This window comes from Acinonyx jubatus, chromosome A1, assembly GCF_027475565.1.
Source record: "Acinonyx jubatus isolate Ajub_Pintada_27869175 chromosome A1, VMU_Ajub_asm_v1.0, whole genome shotgun sequence".
Taxonomy (NCBI): domain Eukaryota; kingdom Metazoa; phylum Chordata; class Mammalia; order Carnivora; family Felidae; genus Acinonyx; species Acinonyx jubatus.
Window position 1 is genome coordinate 156,420,274 of NC_069380.1, and position 21,263 is coordinate 156,441,536.

Here is a 21,263-nt window from a genome sequence, read left to right on the forward strand (position 1 = left end):
GTTTTATGTGAACAGAATTCTTCTGAAACTGAATTAACAGGAAAGTTTTGGACTAAATCATGAACATTTTTGTGGTACCCCGGTGTTTAGTATTCCTTACTTGTTGCATGACATTTATCTTACATTGATAAATTTAAAAAATACCCCAAACATTAAATTTTGGATTTAGATCCTAAAATATGGCTTAATACGTGTTAACAGGAAATTCTCTATGTAAAACTTTCTTGTAACCAAAAAGAGTCACTTTGTAATATAGTGTTTTTCTTATATTCCAGGCCCTGAGTGAATCAGAACTCATTGATGAACTTTCAGAAGATTTTGACCCGCCCAAAAGTAAAGGAAAACGATCTAAGACAACCAAAAAAACAGAAGTATGTTTCTAAAAATAGAAGTCTCTATTTTGTGGGCTTTTAAAGATATTTTTCTATAATCTTAAAAATCTGAGGCCCAACTATTTTAGCATGATGTAGTTGATGGAGACCCATTATGCCATCTTTTTTTACATGCAGTTTTGATCTTGACTTTTTCTAGATGGGCTTTCTTTTCCCACACTGGCCCAGATGTTATTGTAATTTAAGTCCTATAATCATTCCTTCACATCCATGCTTTCCTTTCTGTTCCTCCTACTGTAACCTAAAGTTGTCATCACCACTCACCTTATGGTGGCAGTGGCCTCTGTCTTCAGTCTTACTGCCGTCCTTCCCACATGTCCGCCAGAGTTACTGTTTCTCAAGCGTGGTGGTAGTCACATCATTCCCGTGCTCCAACCCTCAGGAGCTCCCTGTTCCCCACAAAATAAAGTCCCTGCTAACGTGTTCTGGCCCTGGCTTCCTTCCCTACCAAGGTGTGTCCTCCCATTACTAAACCATGACAATAAGGGCTTGAGTGTATGTGTCCTTGGCTGTTCCCATGTGGTCCTGCCATGTAGGATAAACTTCCCTCCTAATTCGAGATCATCTAAAATGTTAGCCAGGCCTTTAAAGTTTTGCTAAAGTATGGCCTTTGTCTCCTGCTTTTCCCTCCCCAAATCTTACCACCCTTCCAAACCTACCTAAGCAGAATACAATATGTCAGGGGCTCTATTGTTCTTTGTATATCTATTAAGATCTTTATTACAAGGAAGCTTTTAGCTGTCTTCATCTCCACCTCTGATGTGTATACATAGTTTTCAGTAAATAGTAAGTTCCTTGAAGGAAGAGATAGTGCCCTGCTAATGACCATCTACTGAGCACCTTACATGTAGGATAACTTTTCGTCAATGTCTGGATTAAAACCAGTTTGTTTGAAATTTTACTCTTGTGATAAGATAGCACAGTGGTCCTCAGATTTTAGTACCAGGATTGCCTGAGGGTTTGTTAAAACAGATTGCTGGGCTCCACCTCCAGAATTTCTATAGTATTTGGGGTGGAGCCCTAAGAATTTGCATTTGTAACAAATGGTAAGGCTGGTAAGGCTGATGCTGCTGGTCCAGGGCCCATACTTTGGGAACCTCTGGGATAGTATTACTACCTTGCATTTGTAAACATACCTATTTACAATTGATAAGATAATATTAAATATATAAAAATGATGGATTTATATTAAAACATTACATTCTATAATTGGTGTATCATTGTTATATATTTTCTGAAAATAATACAAATAATAATAGTTGCTGATATTATTGAGCTGTGTAGCTAGGTAGTATGCAGAGCACTGGACATGTTTTATTTTACTGAAAGCCTCACGTTGACCCTTGAGATGTAGGTACTGTCATTGTTCTCATTTTCCAGATGTGAAACTGAGTCTCAGAGTTTAAGTAACCTACCTAAGGTAAGAGGTAAAACCAAGTTGAAATCATGGTAGAAGAGTTTGAACCTGCGATTTATTCACTATTTAGCAATCCTTAGGCATTTGAGAAAGTCATGCTCACAGCATATAATATAGCAGAGTGTGTCGTTGGTCCCTTATTGTTCAGTCTTACCAACTAGATATTTCTAAAAACTCTTCCTTGTACTTGCCTCTCTCCGCAGGCATCTCAGGCTGCTGCCTTGACTCCTGTGAGTGAGGCTGTGCCTCGAGCTTCCATGTGTACTATACTGTCCACACCGACCAAGCCAGCTCCCTTGGTGAGTGTTCCCTTGGACATTGAGCAGTGTCCTGGGAAGGTAGTTCTTTTTCCCGTGCACTTGCCACTGTGTGTTGCCAACGCATCACTTTATTCTGATAAGATAAAAAGAAAATCTTTTAGAGCTATGGGGTCTACTGTTCTTTTGGCTTCAGGGTATCCTCCAAATTTAAGCTAGATTTAAGTTTTTCATTAAACTTCTACAGGCTGTGTTGTTTTTTTTTTTTTTTTTTCACCTTCTGAAATTCTTACTGGTTCTTCAGCTGTGGTGGATAATCTTGCTCTTTCACTTTCCCATATCTTTTGAGCCTATTGGGAGTTCCACAGATAGCCTGATGGTACCTTTTGTTGGCTCTCCTAAAGGAATAATCTACACCAATATCATCATGACTTCTCCCCACTCCCAACTGAAGGAAGGTTAACTCAGTTCGTTTCCCTTTTCTTCTTAGCTCACTCTCTCTAACTTTTGTATGAAGTATGGTAATTAAGTAGTTGAATCTTTTTGAGTTCAGTGGGCTTTGTTTCTGTTAGCAGGTAGAATCTGACTCAGAGTAACAGCTGATGGGACTGTGCTTTATTACTACAGACCTAGTGAATAGCTAAGTTGTTCTGGATGCTTTGCAATATCTTATTAAAGTTTCACAAGGACATTATGAACCCTGTTCTGATCATCTCTCTATTATAGATGAGGGAAATGAAGCTTTGAGTTGACCTTGAGCAATCCATTTAACTTTTCAGAGCCTGGGTGAGATAAGTGATAAGGCTTCTGCTCTTAGCCACTTTAGCATCTAGCATGGATAGATGGCCAGATCTCAAGCTTTACAGTAGAATTTGATCATTCTCATATGGAAAAAGGGCAGGGGGAACATGGGCGAAGGGACCCGCCCCCAGGAGGAATTAGGAAATACAGAGGGAAGGCAAGATCACACCAGGAAGTGGGAACAGCACTGTTTTCCTGGGGAGAACAGTGAACCAAGGACAGGCCAGCCCAGAGGACTTGGCGTGCTTGGGTTTAGTGCATTTAGTTGTTTGAAAAAAGAGGGTGGAGAAGCTGTAGGACGTGTGTCCTGGGTGCCCTGATATGGCTGCTTCCTGCCAGGGACATTTTTGGTGCCAAGTGAAAATCCCCTCAAAGTCCAGGGTCTCCCTCCTGCCTTACACAGGACTCAACCTCTTTTTGAGGTCTCTGGGTACACTCTAGAACTTTCACATTGTGGGAATTAAGCCACAGGCACAGTGATAAAGAATTGGAGAAGAGGAGAGTAAGTGGGGCAAGACAGTGAAGGAAGGAAGAACAGAGGCAGTGAGTGGAATCAAAAAGACAATAGCCAACATTCCAGAGAAGAACTCTGTGACCTAAACATGTATGTATCCTCTGCCTCTTGTGCTCCAGGTGGTTGCCAGGGCCTTTGAGGGTTCGTTCCTTTCCAACTTTACCCTGACTATAGCGAGTCGAGCACTGGATGTTTAGTGCACAGAAAAGGGCTCTGCGTTTCCCATTCTCTGATGATCTTTTCTGCTCTTCTGTTCTGTCAGCTCCGCTGACCATGGTTGCTGAGATTACCATCACTGAAGTTAGTTGGCATTTCTGTAATTGGGATACCCGTGAGAGCCACAAGAATAGCTGTGGAGTGTGACAAAGGTCAGAGGGCCCAAGAAGGGCTTGAAGATTAGTGAGCAAAAGAAAACCAAGCAGAAAAAGGAGCCTAATGTGTGCCCTGCACAGTTCTTGTGCATATAAAGCTTGTTAAGGACATCCAGAAACCTGAATACTAGTTGTGAATTTGACAACATAAAATACTACAGAAATAGAAGTTGCAGGCCCTAGTCCTATTTCCTGATTCCTTTGCTCTTAAAAATGCTGTGTATCCTAGCTTTGCTGTGTTTGGTTTAATTCTTAAACCAAGGGAAACAGGCTTAACAGGAAGTAGTAGCTTCCATAGATTCTACAGCAGAGAGTAGGAGAAAACAGAAGTGAAGTATGAGGACATGTCTTAGATCAGCTAGCAATTCTGATTGCTTGGTTAAGACTTTGGTCACTGCAACTCTTGCACTTTAGATAGAATCCCAAACAAATTAGATATACATCAGGGAGTTTTGCAGCTCCTGGGAATAAAATCTATGCAGTGTCCAACCACCAGATGGTGCTAAGTCACCTTCCACTCAGGTTCCATTTCCTCATCGATCTTTTTGCAGGGCAACTTAGCAGAAAAACTTTTCTTACTTACATTGTTGGTTAAGCCATATAAAACAGAAATTTTTACTCTAATATTCAGATATGTATTCTATGTGAGGTCATAGAATTTTATAAGAATAAACTTTGAGACTTTTTAATTCAGAAGCTTTCACACTTTAACCAAGAACAGCAATAAGAAATTCATTCATATTTCAACCCCGTATCTATATAATAGAAAAAAACAGCTTAATTAGAAGTAATTATTCTTGTTATGTATGATGCATTCTATTTTCTATTCTTTCATTAAAAAAAAAGTCCTGGGGCACCTGGGTTGTTTAGTTGGTTAAGCATCTGACTCTTGATTTCAGCTAAGGTCATGATCTCACGGTTTCATGGGTTCAAGACCCATGTCGGGCTCCTCTACACTGATGGTGTAGATGCTGCTTGGGATTCTCTGTCTCCTTCTCTCTCTGCCTCTCCCCCGCCCACACTGTCTCTGTCTCTCTCAAAATAAATAAACTTTAAAAATTAAGAAAAAAAAAAAAGTCCTGCCCGTGAACTGTTGATTTTATGAACCACTAATGTGTGGATCTTGACCTGTAATTTGGAAAAAGTCAAATCGAGTCCTATCTTTTAGCCCAAACATAGTTTCTCCTTTATTTTCCCTTTATATCATTCATGTTTTCTTCACTCAGTTTCATTTTAATAACCAGCATGGCTAGAGCTCACTGTATCACAAGGGAGCACATTTCCTTTTGAACACTGGGACCCCACGTAGACAGTTCCCATCGTGCCACTCAGGTTAGCCAGCCACCGTCACCTGAATCAGCATGAATCCACTTTGGCCAGTAGAAGCCTGGTAAAGAACACAAACTTCGGTATCTTGGCCGAGGCTCTGCCCGAGCCACCACCTCTGGGATGGGCCAGGCTTATTTCACAGAGCTTTGAGAGGAATGTCCTCTGATAGGCCTGAAAATCTTTCCTGCACCATCTCTAGAATGATTACCGTACAGGTCACTTCTTTGCTGGCTTTCCACTTGTTTGAGGTACATTCATCCCATGTCTTCCTTATTTCCAAACCAAGAACTGGGTTAGATTATGTAAGTTTCTCCGTGTCAATATATGTTGTACCCACTTAATATAAGAAATTTGGTCTAGTTTTTAACATTTTAGGTTTTTCAAACATATATTCTAAAGATGTTTTTTAAGTGTACTTAATTTGAGAGAGAGCAAGCACGGGGGAGGGGCAGAAAGAAAGGAGGAGAGAGAGAATCCCAAGCAGGTTCCTCGCCGTCAGCGCAAAGCCTGACGAGGGGCTCGAGCTCACAAACTGTGAGATCATGACCTGAGCTGAAATCACCAGTTGGAGCTTAACCGACAGAGCTACCCAGGAGTCCCTAAACATAGATTCCAATTCAGTTGGTAATTCAAATTACTAAAAGATGACTGTGCTTCTTACCCAAGCCTGAAATAAGGATATGCCCTTCTGAATTGTTTGTTGTAGTCTTTTTTAAAAGGAGTGATTAACTGCCTTCTTAGTATATCCACAAATATGCTTTTAGAAAGGCATGGTGCCAGATGATGCTGTAGAAGCCTTGGCTGGTAGCCTGGGGAAAAAGGAAGCAGATCCAGAAGATGGAAAGCCTGTGGAAGATAAAGTCAAGGTAATAGCAGCTCAGTCACTTCCTGAAAGTAGCTGTGATTGATGTTCCTCACTCCCCAAGCAAGTTAGTCATCTTTTTTTTTTTTTTTTTTTAATTTCCTACAACACATGACGAGCTGGCTTTATCTATTTATGGAGCATATCCTGTTTGACAATCTAAACCTGAGTAAAGCATCAGTGTTTTGCTACAGCAGTGGATGGAGAACATGCACATAATCTCTGAATCTCACCTTGGCCATGTGCATTTCCACTGCCGAGGAGTCCTGAGAGAAGAGGCAGCTGTCCACCCTCCTTTTCGTTGCTTTTTAGCCCAGCTGGCATAGTGGTGCTGTCTGAGCTGGCTCAAGTAGGGGAGGGTGTGAAAGATGTGTAGAGTTGCTGTAGGAACTCTACACATAAGGCCATACATATGTTCTAATCTAACACTGGAGTTATTTCCCTCAAATGTAGGCACTTAGACATCCACTTTGCGGGGATATATTAATAATGAGAATGGTATAATTTTTATTCAGGAGAAAGCCAAAGAAGAGGATCGTGAAAAACTTGGTGAAAAAGAAGAAACAATTCCTCCTGATTACAGATTAGAAGACGTCAAGGTGAACAGTGTTTTTCTGTTTTATTTTAGTTACTACTGAATTTTATAAACATAAAGAAGGGACATGGAAACAGGCCCAGAATATAAAGATTTTGTTTTTAAGTGATAGTTTTTCCCTTAAAACTTAAGTGAAAAAAATCTAATGCCTAAGCTACCTAATTTTTTGCCATGTAATACCTGCTTTGTTACAATACCAGAAGCAAAGAAAAACTTAGAAAGCCTTTATGTAACTAGGAAAAACCAAAATGAGGAATAACTATTTCCTGTGAAGAAAAATTTCCAACTCTTAGATACACATTGAAAAAGAAAGCCTGTTTAACATTGAGTAGAAGGATAGTTGTTCTGTTTCCTTTATTTTGAAAGTAGAGATTGTACACAGCTAGTGACACAGAGGGGAGTCATTGAAGTACAACCACTTGAACAGGGGCACACGTGGACAGTAGAACCAATGTCAGTCATCTTCATGAAATACCACTGCTCAAGAGAATATTCACCTAAATGTATATACATTTATATACAGCTACATACATATGTAGCCTTGCGCCTATTTTTGTATATGTGGATTAATGGGATTTACCATTCATTTATAAATTTTTCTTTACTAAAAGATGCTTTAATGATTCTGTCCTGTTTCTCAGAAGTGGCACTTAGAGTCATCTGAAACTTGGCATCGTCTGAGCCATAAGGATGAGCTTCCCGGGGCAGGAATTTTGTCTGTCCTACTTTCTGTGCTGTTCCTAAGTGCTTACTGCAGGGTGTGGCACCGAATCAACGGATAATGTTTTGTTTGTTTGTCTTGTTTTTTTTTTTTTTTTTTACATAATTTATTGTCAAATTGGTTTCCATACAACACCTAGTGTTCATCCCAACAGGTGCCCTCCTCAAATGCCCATCACCCACTTTCCCTCCCTCCCACCTCCCATCAACCCTCAGTTTGTTTTCAGTATTGAAGAGTCTCTTATGGTTTGCCTTCTTCCATGTCTGTAACTTTCACCCCCTTCTACTCCCCGCTGGTCTTCTGTTAAGTTTCTCAGGATCCACATATGAGTGAAAATATATGGTATCTGTCCTTCTCTGCCTGACTTATTTCACTTAGCATAACACTCTCCAGTTCCATCCACGTTGCTACAGATGGCCAGATTTCGTTCTTTCTCATTGCCAAGTAGTATTCCTCAATGGATAATGTTGAATATATTGGCTGTAAAGTTTAGCCAGCTTTTTTCAGGCAACATTTGCAAAGCCCATTGCCTACACAGGTGAGGGGTGCATCCCTTTGCTCCCTTCGTGTCCTGTAAGTGCCCTGTCACAGAACCTTGTGCCACACTACTTCAACTATTTGCATGTTTCTCTGCTGCACTAGTTCATAGGCTTCTGAGGTCACAAGCCTTGCCTACTTCATTTTTTAGCTCCCACGCCTAGGGAATGCCTGAGCTGTTGGTTGGAATGAACTAATTAGAACATATTCTCTGATGAGAGAATGTTTTTCCTGAAACGATGAATCTAATTCATAATGTACAATGTCAGGTATTACCTGTAGACCCCTTACAGTGTTTAAAAGCGTTCATATTTGTGATAGATCCCACAGGATAAATCACGGGAAATGATTTAATGCCATGGTTTTCTCTTCCGAATAGGATAAAGATGGAAAACCCCTCCTGCCAAAAGAGCCCAAGGAATCACTTCCAGTAAGCAAGCCACTTTTCTCTGAGTAGATCTTTCTCATCTGGCCCTGATTGTTAATTCTGGAACGGGATAGCTTTCTTTGTAATAAGTCGATTGGCAGTAAATAGTGACATCATTTGAATAATGAGTAAACAGTTGAGGTGGTGTTTGTTGATATATTTTTTGGTTCTTGCAGCCCGTGACTGACGACTTCCTTCTTGATGCTTTGTCTAAGGACTTTGCTGGTTCCCCAAACTCTTCATCTCTTGTAAGTCTGAAACTCCTGATTTTATTTCCTTGCTTTTAGGGTGGCAGAAAGAAACGGAAACTAGTGACTTAGAATCTGACTTTGGAGGTGAGGAAATAATCATAAAATTAAAGGCTTTCAAGCCATTGTAGCCATTAGAAATGTGTTGTGTCCTCAAAGTGTACCAGCACAGTGGACATTTGCAACATTGTAACTAATTGAACCAATGAGCACATACTCTATCAAGTATACCTATGAAAAGAGAATTTAAAATTTGAGTTTATCCAAAGGTATGTCTCAAATAACTTTACTTGTTAATATTTTTACAATTTATCATTTTCCATAATTACCTCATAGGAAAACTTAGCTCTGGGTAGAATAGATAATTCCTCACAGAGAATTCTATTACTAGAAATTTTAGGAAATGTTGGGTAATGGTAAGCAGGTTTCTCTACTACAGGATTTTTATGGCTTATTTATATGCAAATGTAAGTCTGTTGGAGTGCCCACACTTAAATAACTCCAGACCTTTTTTGTGTGTGTGGGATTGGGGTTATCTGTTTACAAAGTTCTTATGTGGACAGTGTCACGGAACATACATTAGTTGAGAAGCAGAATGAGTAGTAACTAGAAGAAATAATGATTCGTTGGAGTTGCTCAAAGTTTTTGGACTCTGTGAAGCAATAAGCCCGTCAAAGAAGGTATTACTAACCAGTTAGTAATAGAGTCCTCGTAATACCCCTATGAAAACACCATGCCCATGCAGTTGAGTCACCCCATTCCATGACCTTCCACTCTTCCTCCTCCATACAAACAGCTTATATTACAGAGAGGCTCTTGAGTCCTAATTTAGGGAAGAATATAAAGTGAGCGGTATCCTCAGAATATGGAATCTTATCATTACAGTGATGCAAAACATAAGAACAAATTAGAGGGATCCAATGCCTTAATTCCCTTCCTTATACCATCTGTATTATTATTATTATAGGGTTTTTTTCTTTTATGTAACAGTGACTTTATATCCTTTATATCCCCACCCAAGAAGATGCATAGCAGTGACATGACTAGAGATAAACATTTTTTATGTTTATTTTTTTTTTTGAGAGAGAGAGAGAGGGAGACACAGAATCTAAAGTAGGCTCCAGGCTCTAAGCTTTTAGCACCGAGCCCGACTTGGGGCTCGAACCCACAAACTGCAAGATCATTACCAGAGCCAAAGTCGGATGCTTAGCCGACTGAGCCATCAGGTGCCCCAAAACAACCATTTTTTAAAAAAAATTCTAGCTTAGAAAATTAATCTCGCAAAGGGAAAAATTGTTAGTGTCTGTAGTTAATAAAGTAGAAATAACCAATTACAGTAAGTCAAATGGCCAAAGTAGAAAATTATTTGGGGGAAAGTCCCAAAAACTTTGGAGGAAAAGTCATCATTCTGACTCATAATTAATCTTCAAATATAAATGTGTGCCTGCTGTACATACCATGTTCTTTGATCACAATAAAGTAGAAATTCTACTTAAAAAGAGAATTTTAAAAACATTCCACTATCAGATCAAGGAGTAAATTCAGAATAGACTATTTGAAAAATCAAGGATAAGACATTTGCAAATCAAAATCTTTGATAAGCAGGGCACCTGGATAGCTCAATTTTTAAGCATCCGACTCTTGATTTTCTGCTCACGTCATGATCTCATGATTCGTGAGATCGAGTCCACCCACCCCCCATCAGGCTCTGTGCTGACAACAAGGAGCCTACTTAAAATTCTCTCTCTCCCTCTCTCTGCCCTTCTCCCACTCTCATACACATAAGAGAATACAACATTTAAAATAAATATATTTAAAAAAATTCGATAAGCAACCAAACCAGTATTCATGAGATACATTTATTACCATAAATGTCTTAATAATAGAGGAAGAGAAATCTGACTAACCAAATGTTTATTGGATTTTAAATTTCAAATTTAAGCTATTATAAAACTATTATTATAAATAAGCTATTATTTTACATTTAAATAAGATATTATAAACTAACCACCCAAAAGAAAGTAGCAAGCAGGTTAAGTAGGAGATGAAAATAGCAGCCTGATTACAAAGCTGTAATCATCAAGACATTATGGGACTAACACAAAAACAGACACATACATCAATGGAACAGAATAGACAACCCAGAAATGGACCCGCACAGGTATAGCCAACTGGTCTTTGACAAAGCAGGAAAGAGTATCCAATGAAAAAATGTCTCTTCAGCAAATGGTGCTGGGAAAACTGGACAGTGACATGCAGAAGAATGAAAGTGGACCACTTTCTTACACCACTCACAAAAATAAATTCCAAATGGATAAAAGACCTAAATGTGAGACAGGAAACCACCAAAATTCTACAGGAGAAAACAGACAGCAACCACTTTGACCTCAGCTGCAGCAGCTTCTTACTAGACATGTCTACAGAGGCAAGGAAAACAAAAGCAAAAATGAACTATTGGGATCTCATCAAGATAAAAAGCTTCTGCACAGCGAAGGAAACAATCAGCAAAACTAAAAGGCAACTGATGGAATGGGAGAAGATATTTGCAAATGACATATCAGATAAGGGTTAGTATGGAAAGTTTATAAAGAACTTATCAAACTTATCACCCCCAAAACAATCCAGTAAAGAAATGGGCAGAAGACATGAATAGACACTTTTCCAAAGAAAACATCCAGATGGCTAACAGACACATGAAAAGATACCCAACATCACTCATCAACAGAGAAATACAAATCAAAACCACAGTGAGATACCATTTCACACCTGTCAGAATGGCTAAAATTAACACCAGAAACAACAGATGTTGGCAAGGATGTGGAGAAAGGGGAACCCTCTTGCACTGTTGGTGGGAATGCAAACTGGTGCAGCCGCTCTGGAAGACAGCATGGAGGTTCCTCAAAAAATTAAAAATAGAATTACCCTACAATCCAGGAGTTCCACTACTAGGTATTTACTTAAAGGATACAAAAATGATGATTTGGAGGGGCACATGCACCCCAGTGTTTATAGCAAGACAATCAACAATAGCCAAATTATGGAATGAGCACAAATGTCCACTGACTAATGAATGGATAAAGAAGAGGTAGTGTATGTATTCAATGGAATATAACTCAGTCATCAGAAAGAATGAAATCTTGCTGTTTGCAACAACATGGATGGAACTAGAGTGTATTATGCTAAGCAAAATTAGAGAAAGACAAATCACATGATTTCACTCGTATGTGGAATTTAAGAAACAAAACAGATGAACACTGGGGAAGGGAAGGAAAAGTAAAATAAGATAAAAACAAAGAGGTAGGCAAACTATATGTGATTCTTAAACACAGAGAACAAACTGAGGGTTGTTGGAGGGGAGGTTGGGGGGGGGATGGGCTAAATGGGTGATGGGCATTAAGGAGGGCCATTGTTGGGATGAGCACATTATGTAACTGATGAGTCACTGGGTTGTAGTCCTGAAACCAGTTAAGTGTATGTTAACTAACTTGAATTTAAATAAATAAATTTAAAATTAAGTAAAAGATAAAAGAAAAAAAGAAAATAGCAGCCTGAGACTAAAATGGCTCATAGTTGCTTGATTTGAAATAACTAAAATTTTTTAAGATACCAACAAATGTAAAAGAGAAAAAAAATCTTATTAAAATAGCATAAATCAATGTAAGAATCAAATTAATCATTTATAGCCAACAGTTGGTTTTTATGAATGACTAACATTTTATAAAACATTGTCAGAAATAAGAGAAAAGTTACCAGTAAAATTAAAATTTTAAATTTAAATGATCAAAAACCAATATGTACAATAGTTTTTTAAAACAAAATGTAAAACACAATTCATAGAATCTAAGCAAAAGAAAAACTGAAGACAATAGAACTGTTTTCAAACTTTGCTTCCAAGAGAAGTTTAAAATTGACTCTTAAGTGTTTAACAGCAGTTGGTCTCATGTGACATAACCATATCTTCAAAAATATGGCTTACATAGTTGCTTCTACAAATAATGATGGTCCTAATCTTAAAACTTGATCAATATAGCATTGTTAACTAAAGTCACTTAAATCTGTAGATGTATAATGTTTAACAAAGATAATATACAATTATTAAAGGATTAATTATCAGTCAGAAATTAAATATTTATTTAATATTAGAATTTATATAGCATAGTAGTGTATCAAATAAGAATAATCAATTACATCCATACAGAAGATGTATTTCAAATGTCACCTTTCAAAAGTAGACAATCCCTTAATGTATTAAAGAGTATCTATTTAATTTCAAGAATCAAATATTTGGAGTTAAGCTAGAAGCATTTCCTTTAAAAACACAGTATAAAAAATTCTATTATCTTTTCTGCTTAATGTTGTATGAACAATCATTAACAACACATGAAAAAGAAATGACAAGTATTAAAAAGGAACATTTGTGTATTTGCAGATATTCCTAGTTGTAGAGAGCACATATGTAGTTAACATTGTGTATACTGTGTACATCAGTAACAGATTAGAAAATACGATTAAAATGAGATGTCAGACATGTAAAGAAAAGAGCAATACAAGAAATGAACAGAAAAGTTAGAATATGAAAAAATTAAAATATCTAAGACAGTCTGACTCAGTGTCTGAAAAGAGTCATGACAATTCTTTCTGGTCATCTTATAAGTTATTTTTAAAGTAAAATAGCAATAAGGTACTTTGTATAGCCCAGTAAAATTATTCTAAAATATGTTTGAAAAGCAAAGACATAAAAACATGAAAAAATACTGAAAACCATTTTTCAATATTTCTAGGAAAGATTAACCCAACTAAATGCAGGGATTGATTTACATGATAATGATCAATTCAATTCTGAATCAGAAAACAAAGCTGTAATTTAATGGGAAAAATCAAGAAATGAACATAAAAGATTTAGTATATTTTTAAAAGGAGAATGAATCATAATCTCAGAAAGATTCTGGAATAATATGCTATTTAACATTAAGAAAAAATAACAAAACAAACCTCACACCATATTAACAAGTATAAAGCAACATTTGTACATCATTATCCATCTCATATCAAAATTAAAAATATGTAACAAATATCTAATTGAGGCAAGGAAGGCCATGGAAAACAAGCATGCTTAATTCATTGCTTTTAGCTTTATGACTTTCTAGCAACTGTGGAGGGGGCAGTCTGGTGGAATGTAGGCAGCACCAGAAAAAGAACCACTGGTAGAACTCCTACAGAGTAATTAACAAAGAAGAAAGCTGAGAAATTGCAAACAACCTAAATGTACACCAAAGAACATGTAAATAAACCATGAAACTTTTAAGTCGTTATGAGATTTTTGAACATTTGGAATAATAAATAGGAATAGAAATCAGGAGATTGTGTAAACTGCAACTATGGAGGAGGAAATAGAATAAAAATTAAGATTACTTGTTACTTTGAGGAGCACCTGGGTGGCTCAGTGGGTTAAGCTTCCGACTCTTGATTTCTGGCTTAGGTCATGATCTCATCGTGGGCTCTGTGCTGGATGTGGAGCCTGCTTGAGATTCTGTCTCTTCCCCCCAAAAGATTATGTGTTACTTTGCATCCATTTGCAAAGTAGAATAAACAATAATAAAGTATTAAAAACTGTATTTAAGCAATGGCATTGCGGGCATAGTTTTGTGTAATATACTGTATGTAATAATTTTTTTTTTTCTTTTTAAAGAAATTTGAAGAAGCTAACCTTTCTGCTGCCATCTCTGAAGTGGTTTCCCAAACCCCAGCTCCAACCACATACTCTGCTGGCCCGCCCCCTCATGTGGTAAGCAACATAGAAATATATTTTTGCAGCAGCAACAACAAAATAAGGAAGAAAATAGGACCCTTGCCTTAGAGTAAATGAAAATAAACAAAATTGTTGAGAAGATAAAGCACTTTCTGTTTTAGAAGATGTGTAAGACTAGCCATTTGGAGAGATGACAGTATATCTGAAATAATTAAATGAAAGAGTGTTTATGAAATATTTCACACACTTCCCTGGAACTTAATATTATTGCTACTTTATTAGAATTGAAAGAGCAGTAGTGTGCATTGCACATTTATTTGAATTATTAGATTTAAAAAAATCCATTAGCTTTCCTGATTATTTTCTCCTCCTTTAGATTTTTCCTGACACATGCTATAAATACTACCTATTATTTAACCTCAAGTTTATTCTGTGGAATTGCTCAGTGTTCGAGCCGCTTCTCCCCAAAATTCAAGCATGTCATGGAAGAGCAGTTTTCCTCCCATTTATTCACACCAGTAAAACGTTGTCCTTTTCATGTTAGCAATACGAAAACCTCAGCATCAATATTGTTTTAATTATTTACATGTCCTGAGGCGAGGCTGTGGGACCAAAGCTTTCCCAGACTTCCTTGATTAATTTTCTGTGCAGTACCAAATTATACACTATCGAGGCGAGGAGACCGCAGCACATCAAAGAGATCGCCCTAAACCAGATCCCCATCTCCTTTGGTTGAGAACAAGTGCCTCATTTGCTAGATGGAGAGGAAGTAGCTTTAGTGAAGTCAGCTACACTTACTTTCCTTTTGATGTAGCATCAAAGCTTACTTAGTGCTGTAGTCTTAGATTCTGAATGAATTTTCATCCCGTTGGGTCAGTCTCAGGATCATCTGAAAATATCCAGAGGCCCAAATGACAAAGCCCAGACTCAGCCGTGGGTAGCTCCTCCATTAAGAGCTATAATCTTGAGCTCCAACGAAACACTTAAAACCAGTAAAATGCTGTGTGTGTGTGTGTGTGTGTGTGTGTATGTATGTGTGTGTGTGTTCACAATGATGAATGTGCCTGTGCACAGAAAGGAAGAATCATTATTAATTCAGGCTGCCAGTTACGCTTCAGCTCCTAATCCTGAGGTGAGGGGTTCTGCCTTGGGTGAGGCGATTGGTCAACATCTGTAATCCAAAGCCTGTATGCCTTTCACAAGTATGTTTTAGAACACCTTTCCCATCACTTTTCCCATTGGAAAGTCTAATTTCAGTTCATGTTTTACCTAAAGATATCACTCAGACTAGGTGTACATCTTTATCTTCACTTAAATGAATACAGGTGAATAATGAATTAAAAAGCTACTGTAATTCATGTATTTTTTTTTTTCCGAGGGACATTAGACTGTCACCAGTTGTGTTGCATACACTGAACGCATCATAAGGCACATTTTCCAACAAATCAGACCTGGAACCCCCTATTTTTTTTTTTTTTTTTTTTTTTTTTTAGAAAAGAAAGGCATCTGGGATTCAAGTGGAAGTGTGGAGAAGGAGAGATTAGGGAGAAGGAGCTCTACCCAAGGGCCACCTTCCACGACTCTACCCATCTCCTTGGTCAAAGTCTCATGAGTTGATGGAGGTCTTATTGGCTGTGGCAGGCCCACATTCCAGTAGGTGACCTGATTTTGCTAGCCAGCGACTAATTCAGATTGACTTTTTAGCAGGGCGACAACAAGGAACTGGATGATGCCTTGGATCAACTTTCTGACAGTCTAGGACAAAGGCAGCCTGATCCAGATGAGAACAAACCGATAGAGGATAAGGTCAAGGTAAAAAAAAATATGTATATACTAATAAGTGAAATTTAAAGTTTAAAGCATAGAATATCCTACACTGCACATAAAAGGAAAAACAAACAAACAAAAAAAACATCTGGCATTTCAGTGAACAGTTGAATGACTTAAGTCTCATTTTTTCCTTCTCTATAGTCTGTTGTATTTATTTCCTCAGTGAGGACTATGCGAGTGCACAGGTTCAGGCACATGTCCTGTTAGCGAGACCACACTTAGTTATGATGGAGAAGTGCCGCGCTACTTTAATTTCGTTCTCTTCCCACATTAACTTTTCTTAGTTTTATCTAGTAATAAGTATATATCAGGTGTATGGCATTTTTAGGATGACCTATTTGGTCCATGTAAGGGCAGAGGTCCCCTAATTGCCAGAGTTTTCCCTATCAGCCTCCTGAGCCACCATTAACACTGCATGCAAACCCCCAAATGAAGCGCTAAGCCAGGAGTAAGCACTGTGGAGAGGCATGTCAGCAAGGCACACACTGTTAGCCCCACCCACCTTCTAGAACAAGAGTAAATGCTTATTCCTGCCTAACAATATACAGTACTAAATGACCCCTTCACCTTGAAACCTGGAAGTAACTAGCCACCCAGATCCATGTCCCAGAATGTCCCAGGGCATTTCAAAGGATCCTGAAGTCTTAATTCCACCAGTGTTACAGGAATATTGATGTGAACTTCACCTGTATTTGAAAAATGAAATGATAATGATGCAGAAAAATAAAGCCTGTTCTCTCCTGGTGGCTGGGGGGTGGTGGGGGGTGGGGAGTGAATGTCACTGAACCAGTTCCAGACATGCCCCAGTCAGGTGAGGATTCGGGGAGGGTTAAAGGTACCCCTGCTATGCCATTTGCTGCTTGTGCTGGCCCCTCAAGGTTTGCTCATGCATGTCCAAGTTGTAAGTATTTTACCTCTAAATATCAAGGTCCGAAGACTTGATCTTTTTTTTTAAAAAGTGAAATTCACATAAAGACAAAAGATAGTTTATACCATTGGGCTTTATCTCTTTTCATCGTTTCTAAGGATAAATATTTCATCATTTATTTTAAAATACAAGGTAGAAACTCACACAATCTCGGTGTGGATTGACCTAGAGAAGCACCTGAGTTTACTTTGTTTTCCATCAACTATTGTTGAAGTCTGTTGGAAGTCATCCGCTTTGTTGTTACTTGGAAAATAAAAATTCTGTTTTGCCTCAGTAAAGTACAGTAAACACTGAGTGCTACAAGTGTTGTGTAAGTGAAGGAGAAAATATTGTATCTATTCCATGTTTGCAGGAAAAAGCTAAAGCTGAACATAGAGACAAGCTGGGAGAAAGAGATGACACCATCCCCCCTGAATATAGACATCTCCTGGATAATGATGATGAGGTAAATGAAGGCAAATGTCTAGGTTGGATATATATCACAAAGCTTCTTAAATTCAGATATCAGTTGAAATGAATAGGAGGTGCACTTTAACAATAGCATAAAATTGTAACACGACTGAGTGCTTTTAATGTGTTTCTGATGAACAGGTTGTCTAGAATTCTGTTGAATATTCATCTGAACCAATACCATATGATGTTCACTGTGCTGGGTGCTGTGGTGTAGAGATGAATAATGTTCAGTCACTCACCAGTGCTGAACAGTGATTCCAGGGCAGTACACAGATGAATTCTCTTTGCAAGAAAAGGCTATAAAAATGATAGTTGGGTGCCTGGGTGGCTCAGTCGGTTGAGCGTCTGACTTCAGCTGGTACTGGACTGATTTAATAGGGCAGATAAATAAGGCCCTTCCATGACTTGGGGTCTTCCTCTACACTACCACCAGCACTATTCAGAGTAAGGACAGGCAACACTATATTCCCCACCACAAGTCCTATTTCTATATCTAGATATGCTCTATCAAGTTTTTGGGGTGCCTGGATGGCTCAGGTCATGATCTCTTGGTCCATGGGTTCCAGCCCCATATCGGGCTCTGTGCTGACAGCTCAGAGCCTGGAGCCTGCTTCAGATTCTGTGTCTCCCTCTCTCTCTGCCCCTCCCCTGCTTACATTCAGTCTCTCTCTCAAAATAATAAATAGATATTTAAAAAAAAAAAATCAAAAAAGAAAAAAAAGAAGCCGTTGGCCTTCTGTTTCTAACATAAAGCCAGATTTTCTTAGGTCAGCTGGGCCTGTATCCTTTTGGCTCCTCATTGCAAGTCAGTTATATGATGAAGAACCTTTCCAGGCCTGTTCAAAGAGAAACAAGGAAGCCCAGGTTACATCCTTCTCTTTCTATACTGATTCATTTGGTGGGTTTGAGGATGCCCTGGTTTGAAGAGTGTTAGCTTCAGTGTCTCTTATTACAGAAATCCATTCTCCTTGCTTGCATTCAGTATTCCCGAAGATAGCAATTCTGCATCGTGCTAGAAGCCTCCCTACCTTGCTAATACTGCCTTACCCTGCTTGTATTCTGTGGGAAAGGTATTGTTTAAAACCCTTGCCTTTGTAGATGGGTAAAGTCCCTGCTGAGTTGTACTTGTAATACTGGAAAAAAAAAATCTCTATATGCCATTGCAGCGCCTCAAATCATTCCAAAGTGTAATCTTTTATAAATAAGAAAGAAAAACACAGGTTATTTTTAATAATATCCTAAGTAGCATTTTAACATATGATGGCAGAAAGTTCCTTAATAATTGTTTCCTTCCCTTCTCTTCCACAACCAGACTCTTTCTTGAGGTTTATCAGTTACTGCAAACCAATACTCTGTTGTATCTCAGATCACTAGACAATAGATTTTACAATTACTGACTGCACCTAAGTAAACTTTTACTAAGATCTATGTTTAACCAATAACCTGCCTTATTTTTAAGGGCAAACCCGTAAAGCCACCTACACAGCAACCCAAGGACTCAAAGGTAAATATCATAGCATATTCCCATAAGGAAAGGTTTTTTTTTCATTCTAGCTGAACTTTACATTTTAGAAATCTGAAATTTATTGAATGGCTACCCTGTGCTTGGAATGATGTGAAGACATACATGTATGAACGGGTGTGTGTGATTTCTCTTGGTTAGCCCTCACAGTTCCATGTTTCAGATAGAAAAATTGAGGCTCAGAATACTAAGCAAACATGTATAAAAGAGGAGGAAGTAAATGTGTAAGGATTTTCATGTTTTAATATCTCCTTTATTGTACATTAGTTTCTTAGGAAAAGAATGCCAGCAAGGTTTCCTTTTTCTTTTAATATTTTTAGTGATGTGGAAAAATGTTCCTTATGGTATTTTTGCCTTGTGCTCCTTCACTGATGGTTATTTCTGTTAATATCTCAGAAATCTGCAGCTGACAAAGACCCCATTGATGCCCTCTCAGGTGATTTTGACAGCTGTCCTACACCCACAGAAACCTCAGAGAAGACAGCAGAGAAGGTACTATGCTACTTTAATATGGCCTTTCTTTGTGTGAATACATAGAGTTGTAGGCTACATAATGAATTCAATGATGCCATAGCATCAATGGCAACAATGCCATCTTTTTCCATATGTATCTGTTTAATATAGTAGTAATTCAAGTGCATATGTAAAACATTCTCAATATTATTTCGTAAATGTTTTCTGTGTTGCTCTATAATCTCTATAGCCACCATGTTTGATTTCCACACTAATGAGTTTGACACTAATGCTTTGTCTGTGTTCGTTTATTTATTTATTTTTGTTTGTCTGTGTTCATTTAAAATGAGAGCAGTCCCTCCCTGCACTCTATCTTCTCATGGCTGTTGCCCTCTGGGATTCCCTCTCCTTTCTACACTGCCCAGCTGGCTGACTCCCTCCCTCTGGACCCAGTTCAAGCATCAGCTCTTACTGCTTCTCCCTTCCCAGGCCAAGGTCAGGGGCCTCTCTTCCATGCTCTCCTGCACCTGGGGGGGAAGGTCTTTGCCTGTGTATTTGTAACCGTGAGCTGTGCACTTTACAAAGCAGCCGTGGTCAGCATTAGCAAAATTCCTGGGACACAGCAGGTACTCAAAACATGTGATTAAAGATGAATGAGAAAAATATGTAGTACAACAGGTGTGTGGCATATCTAAGTCAAATAGAAGGAAAAGTGAATTAATGCCCTTCCTTGTTATTTTCAGAAGAATTGATAACTACAGATCTGTTTGCTGTTGTTTTGCTCTTATTAAAAACCTCTCCCAAACACTGAATTGTCAGTCCTCCCCATATTGGGTAATTTAATTTCTAGACCACCTCAGCATCCTATTTCTCATTCCTGGATAAATAATGCCTTTTGGTGAATGGGACTTTCTCTGATGATTTCATTGTTAAAGTTTTCCATAACACTGAAAACAGTATCTCATTCTTGCTCTATTGGCACATAAAACCCAGTCCTGATAGAAGCAAGCTCTGTTTTGATGACCAAAATTCCTCATGGAAATTGGCAGAACATCACTGTGACCCACATTTTCCACTGTATTTTTAAGTGTTTTTACTTCCCAACTTAAACACTTCTATGTATATTCAGTTTTCCATTTTTTAATTACACTTGATTTGACTGCAGCCCAGAGTTAACTGTTAGAGGGACTGATGATAACAATAACCTTATGACGTTTGCTTTAGGACAAAGTCAAGACAACTGCTCCCAGCTCCAAAGCACCCAAGAATGGGGGTAAAGCAAAGGATTCTGCAAAGGTAAAAAGCACTAAATATACTATATATTAGCTTAGAAATTACATGGAGTGGGATTTATCCTTTTAGTCAATTTAGTTTCTAACTGGAATCTATTTAGAATAAAATAATAGTTTAAGTACTATCTATCCTGTAGCATATCTTGGTAAAGAAGTTGACACTAAAATAGGAACTTACTTTATAAAAAGTATGTGGGACTTTAGAAATCTAAATGATCATTCTTAACACAATTCAAGTTTCTTGCATTTCCCCCTTTATCACACAAAGTATGGAAGACTCCACCATAATTGTACAGTTTGTGATACCAGCCATCTGTGCTAGCTGATAATCAGGGTAGGATCCCTCCCCTCCCAAAACCCTCTTTCAGCCACTTCCCACCACTGTCTGCAGATAGCCTTGCCTTCAACTTTAGAGAGAAAAATGAGGCCACCTTGCACAAAATCCCTAAGGTCCCTTTCCACCTACCCAAAGACAAATCCTCTCTCCCGCTTGCCCTGATTTGGCCCTTCTTTCTGAGGGGTCAATAATCACCTCTCTCTAGTATCTTCAACCTTTTAATCTACT

General features: G+C 38.2%; 1 protein-coding gene across 22 annotated transcripts in view; it reads left to right on the forward strand.

Annotated features, from left to right (window-relative positions):
• Positions 1 to 21,263, forward strand: part of CAST (calpastatin) — a 107,933-nt gene that overhangs the window by 81,598 nt on the left and 5,072 nt on the right. For 17 of the 22 annotated variants that reach the window (XM_027037551.2, XM_027037483.2, XM_027037522.2 and 14 more), the window contains 12 exons: positions 276 to 371; positions 2,013 to 2,108; positions 5,846 to 5,947; positions 6,459 to 6,542; positions 8,176 to 8,226; positions 8,400 to 8,471; positions 14,161 to 14,256; positions 15,925 to 16,032; positions 17,331 to 17,423; positions 18,891 to 18,935; positions 19,350 to 19,445; positions 20,631 to 20,702. In XM_027037551.2, coding sequence (XP_026893352.1) covers positions 276 to 371; positions 2,013 to 2,108; positions 5,846 to 5,947; positions 6,459 to 6,542; positions 8,176 to 8,226; positions 8,400 to 8,471; positions 14,161 to 14,256; positions 15,925 to 16,032; positions 17,331 to 17,423; positions 18,891 to 18,935; positions 19,350 to 19,445; positions 20,631 to 20,702 — 1,011 coding nt within the window. The remainder of the gene's footprint in view (positions 1 to 275; positions 372 to 2,012; positions 2,109 to 5,845; positions 5,948 to 6,458; positions 6,543 to 8,175; positions 8,227 to 8,399; positions 8,472 to 14,160; positions 14,257 to 15,924; positions 16,033 to 17,330; positions 17,424 to 18,890; positions 18,936 to 19,349; positions 19,446 to 20,630; positions 20,703 to 21,263) is intronic. The other 5 variants (XM_027037478.2, XM_027037541.2, XM_027037472.2 and 2 more) reach the window with 1 other exon arrangement.